At 47.2% G+C, this 5,442-nt stretch overlaps 1 protein-coding gene across 1 annotated transcript; it reads left to right on the forward strand.

Annotated features, from left to right (window-relative positions):
• Positions 1-469: 469 nt before the first annotated feature.
• LOC125758013 (uncharacterized) lies at positions 470-1,159 on the forward strand. Its single transcript, XM_049414465.1, has 2 exons — positions 470-845; positions 908-1,159. Exons 1-2 carry the CDS (start codon positions 565-567, stop codon positions 996-998), a joined length of 372 nt encoding a protein of 123 aa, XP_049270422.1. The 5' UTR covers positions 470-564; the 3' UTR covers positions 999-1,159.
• The last annotated feature ends 4,283 nt before the right edge of the window (positions 1,160-5,442 follow it).

A 5,442-nucleotide genomic window follows, 5' to 3' on the forward strand; every position in this document is an offset into this window, starting at 1 on the left:
GCGCGAGGACGTTGCGTTTCGGCACGCCGAGCCGGCGACGCTACACAAGGCGCAAATCGGTCTCCGCTACAGTCGAGCCGGCTCCAACGCGCCGGTGCGATGGCATCTAGAGGGGCGCATGCGCAGTAAAGCGAAGAACGTGCCGCGCCACCTGTCGGGAACCGACGAAACAGCCCGCGAAGCAGCGTGGCGATCGGAGATCTGTTCGTTCCGCGTTCGTTCTGCGGTGCCTACGTCACAGAAGTGAGAGGAGGCGCAGCGCTCCCGCCTAGAACCGCCGAGAGGAAGAGAACAGCCAATCGTGAAGCGGACAGCTTTCCGGAAGTAGACGCGCATCCTGTGACGTCGGCACAGGGACCGTGAAGCGTTTCTCGCCTTTTAATAAATATAATTACTTTACAGAAAATTATTGTTTTTGCTTCTCAAGCTCAAACACTCTTTCAAACAACAACAGCTTTGAGTGATGATATTTAATAATGTTAGTTTTTTTTGACGTCGTCGCTAGATGGTGTCGCGCACGCGAAAAAAAAAAAAGAGAAAAGTAGCGGCTGACGTAGTTTCAAAATGTCGTCCGATCGCAACGTCTGCGTTGGTTCTCGGGTGTCGGATCGTCAAAAGGAGCTTCTGCTGGCTTTTGTGAAAGAGCACCCACAGATCGCGACGCTGTCGTGCCCGCTGGAGCCGTCGTTCACGAGGGAGGACCGGGACGACATGTGGCAGGAGCTAGTAGCGCTTTTGAACGAAGAAGTCCCTGCGCGTAACACCAGGGCCCAGTGGCAGGCCCGATGGAGGAATGAGCGCTACTATTCGCAGCAGGGTCTTGCCAAACTCCGAGGGCAGCAGAGGTGAGTGCGATCACAATTGTATTGTGGTCGGTCATCTTACACGTCCCGCTTGTGCTTTACAGCGGCACCCGAGGCGGCCAGATTTCGGATTACCGCGGCCGCGTCGTGCTTGACAGGGACGAGTGTGCGAGGCCCATAGTTCGGGTGGTCTGAATCGGTAAGCACTGGCTTAGAATATCATTGTTACTTGTATGCTGCGAACAAGTGGGCTCGTTTGCTTCGAGCCATTACGCGCTGTTAGTTTTACTTTTTCAAACAATATCGAGTGGATCACCCGGCCGCCGCGTTAGCTGAGGTGCTAACACGTTGCGCCGCCCAGAACAGAATGCGAAACAGCCACATTTGCGGTGATGACGGAAGAACAGCCGCGAACTATATTTCGAAGCTCATTAGAGCACCCTACGTGTTCCAACCCATTTCTCAGACCCCCGAGTCGAGTGAGGTGCGTAGCCAGTAGGCTTGCCTCCCTCCACCCCTCTCTCCGAAGTCTGTGTGTCACAGCATGCCGCTGTTGAAACATTCTAAAAAAACATTGCTATTGTCCACTTCCACTCCATACTTCTTATTGCACTCAGTGTGTCAATCAAGAAACTTCTTACTATAACAGGTGAGCCCTGCTCCAGCTGCTACTGGTGTGGCTGAAGAGGATGTGGCCCAGGATCTTTCCCGTGCCCCAACTCGTAAGTTTCGCTGATGTTTTTGATTAACTGTAGATGGTGTTACATGCTCACAGGTGATGCTCATGCGTGCAGGCATATGTTTGTGAAGAGATGACATCTGTGGGCATAAAGACAAAAGGCTGCACAAAAAAAATTTGGCAAACGGTTGCAGGAGCTAGTTGTATGCATAACTGTCAGATGGAATAAACAGGTGTCCTGCCTTGCAGTTATGGTGAAATGTAGCAAAAAGGTAGCATGCAAAAATGTTCAACATCTTGAAATGTTTCCCTATTTTGGCAATTGCTTCAAAAGTGAAACTGAAAATGTGCTATTGCTAAATATACTGTTCAAAAAGCAAGCTCGTTATATAACTTTTTCACATAGCCATCATACACAAATGCACATGTTTGCACCTGTGTTACACCTGCTTGCTGTATGTTTTGCATACTGCAGCAGCTAGGGTTTCGGAAGGAGATTGTGTCAGTCATCGCGTAAAGCCGGGCAAACGATTGTGTAGGCCTGAAAAGGGCTGTTTGGTTGCTTCTCATGCAGAGGTGGTTAGAGGCGTGAGATGCGTTTGATGAGATGAGCGAAAATGAATTCCGGCACCGCTATGGTCTGTCCAAACGAAGTGCGTTGGTTGTGCGGTGAACCAAGCACCATTCATGGATGCCGTTGGGTCAGTGGATTTTCAACAGAGAGGAAATTGTTGTACACACTGAAACTTTTCACGAACAGAAGCTTCCAGCGAAGAGTCGGTAGCAGGAAATTTATAGATGATAATGGCAACACATTTCTTGGTTTCCAGCTCATGCCGCAGCTGCGAGATGGGGGCAACCGGCAGGCCGAGGCGCTGGAGTTACTAGCCGCAAACACCAGGCGGCAGGGCCAGGCATCATTGGAAAGCTGCGCCAGGTTCAACTTCTCGGTGACGCGGTCCACAAATTGCAAGGCGTTGGTACCCTCGCCCGGGCCCTCATTGCAGCGGAAGGCACCTGCACAGTGATTTGTAAAGACTAGTTGTACATATATGTTGATTCATTTTTGTTCACATCACGAGCTATGATACGCTGGTTTGCTTCAATGGTGCCCTGCAATTTTCTTTCAGTTAATTGTCTTTTTCTGCATATCAGAAGCACTGATGTGCTGTTTCATTGTACATAGTAAAGTGTAGATCAATGGTAAATCGTGTCCTGTGATGTCATTTCTTTTTAATCTCATCGTGCGAGGTGATGCATTCAGCAGTTTTGTAGTACATGTGCATAGCACAGTGTGGTTTCATTTATAAATCATGTTTTGCCATGTCATTTTTTAAAATCTCATTATACAAAGTCATGCATTGAGCAATTTTGTAGTATATGCCCATAGTGCACTGTAGTGTATCTTTATGTTTATAGTGTATACGTGTAGAATATTGTGGCACACTGTACGTTTTCTATCGATTTTTACACATCCTAGAAAAAAAGAAAAGCGTTTGTGAAAGGTCTAGGTTGCACAATTTTGAAATATTGCAAGACCAAAAAATAGTTGACGAATACGTGTTCTGTTGCTTAGAAGTGTTTAGATAACAGGATTGGGTACAAACAGAAATCAATAATAGAGGAAGACATATCAGCAACCAACAACTTGCATTTTTTAGCGAGTTCAATTAATACCGGTTCGACTGTGCCTTGTTTTCATGTAATACAATGACTTTCGTGCTGCGAGACGCGTGTGTTGTTGCAGAGGAGCAGCAGGCACTTTGTAATAACTCCATCTGTATATTATAAAAGGAAGCTAATTTTATATTCTTTTCCTTGACATTAAATTTAAAGGATATTTATTTATTTTGCTTTTTATGTGCATTGCTCGTGATACTTGTAATAAAATTTCAATTCTGACACCACCCTTGTTGTTCACTTCATTTACAAGCACGATTCTTGTTGCACTAAAGCTACCGCATCTTGCTGTCCTGATTCAAACAGCCTTTTCCGGTTACCACTTTGGCTGTGAATGGCACCATGTGCCATTCACAGTTGAGCTCTCACTTGTGCTTAGTGTGAAGCGCCATATTTTACAACCTGGTCGAAGCATTTCATCAGCATGGCGTTGTGTGACAAGGGGGCATAGGTCGGCAAACTCATGAGTCGACTCACTCAGATTCAGATCGAGCTGTGAGTCCAAGTGAGTAATACATTGGTGAGTTCGAGTCCGGGTGAAAACATTTTAGTGAGCCTGAGTCAGAGTGAATCCGCTTGAGGAAAATTTTCGTGAGTCTGAGTTTGAGTGAGCCCCAAGAGCAAAATATATTTCACGAGTGAGTCAGGGTGAGCTTCACATTTTTTGCCAACCTATTCAAGGGGGTTATTCATTGATAGGAGAACGCTGTTTCGTTGATATGTGTAGCAAACATTTGAAGTGTAGTAAAAAAAAACACAGTGACAAACACAATGAACAAAGACAAACACGCACCACACAATGCTGCCGAGGTCGTTGCAGGCGGCGGCGTACTCTGCGCAGGTGCTCAAGCATGCAGGCCCTGTGGTTCTCGAAACAGGTTCACTACACGGTTGCGCTGCTGCTGGCTCCCGTTGTGGTGGTGGTGGTAGCTCAGCTGCTGCTGGCAGCAGTCAGCATCGTCGGTGTCGTCATCGTTTCCTTCGAGAACAGGCTCATGTGCCGCCAACGCAATGTCGTGCAGAGCTGCACAAGCAGCAATGATGCTTGAGCAGCTGTGCACAAGCTTACAGCAATGCACCACTCCACAACATTGCGCATGGCGGTGTGGGCCTTGTAGTGGTTATCAGGGGTGCCACGAGCTGGTCGTCCGGGCACTGGTGTCAGGAACCACGGTTCTAATGTATAGCTGGAGACTCCTGCACGAGGTCGGCATGACAGCTGTAGTGATAACGTCTTGAATGTGGCAAGCATTGACAGCACTTACCAAGCAAGCCGAAGTTTTGCTTCCAGGTGCTGACGGAGAGGGCTCCCCCGCCATACCCACTAGTCATGACATGACCCCAGGAAACATGGACTGACATCCAGAGGTCGGCATCACATGTCTGCAGAATTCAATTCAGTCAAAATTGTACCCATAAATGACCTTGGGTACAATGTTGGGTATTATGTTAATGTAACTACATCTGTCTTCACTGTTACTGACTGTTGAAACATAGCTATGGACAAATAATCGACAGGGTAGGACTTGTACCATAAGTTCTAAAACGAGGACAATGCAGTGTCAAAGGGTAGTCTGCATGTTTACTGCTTGGAACAACCCATCTTCCAGCCACCAAAGCCTTTTAACCAAATTACTGCTGTATGTTTAAGGCAATGTATCACAAAATATCTACAACACGAAAAGCTTCGACTTAAAAAAGGGTTATGAAACAATGCGTATTTAATGTACATGCTAGGGCGCGTTCCGAGGGACCGAAATAAAGTTTATTCATCCATCCATGTATTGATCCATGTAACGTCCATCACGACAATGAACAATAAGGACATACTACGGCACATTCTGGGAGCGCTAATCTCAACAAATACAAATCGAGAATCAAGCTTCGGGTACACATGGCGAACCAGCAACGGTTAAATATTATGCACTGTGCAGGCCGCTGAACCAAAGTGTACTCCGCGTCACATGATTTCATCGCTTATCCTAAGCGAAGTGCCCTGAAACGAACCAATTCCCGTTCTGGATAGATCGAAAATACCGCTCCCACTTGTACTCAGTTGCAACAGCCTCAGTAAAGCGGAAAGTTTAAGCGATATAAATGAAACAATTCGCTACGCATACAATGCATGACTAATACTCACGATCGTGGTGTAGAATGCGTAGAGTCCCTTCCCCGACATGTAATGCGTCGTGTCCGCGGAGCTCAGGCCATGGGGCTTCGGGATTGCGATGAGCGTACCATCCACGCACCCGACCACAACGGGAATCTGCCCGAGCCGCG

Source organism: Rhipicephalus sanguineus, chromosome 1 (assembly GCF_013339695.2).
Source record: "Rhipicephalus sanguineus isolate Rsan-2018 chromosome 1, BIME_Rsan_1.4, whole genome shotgun sequence".
NCBI classification, from domain to species: Eukaryota; Metazoa; Arthropoda; class Arachnida; order Ixodida; family Ixodidae; genus Rhipicephalus; species Rhipicephalus sanguineus.

Coding starts and splice junctions, on each gene's coding strand:
- LOC125758013 (XM_049414465.1), top strand. CDS start 565: ATGTCGTCCGATCGCAACGTCTGCGTTGGTTCTCGGGTGTCGGATCGT. Junction 846..907: donor AAACTCCGAGGGCAGCAGAG/GTGAGTGCGATC, acceptor TGTGCTTTACAG/CGGCACCCGAGGCGGCCAGA.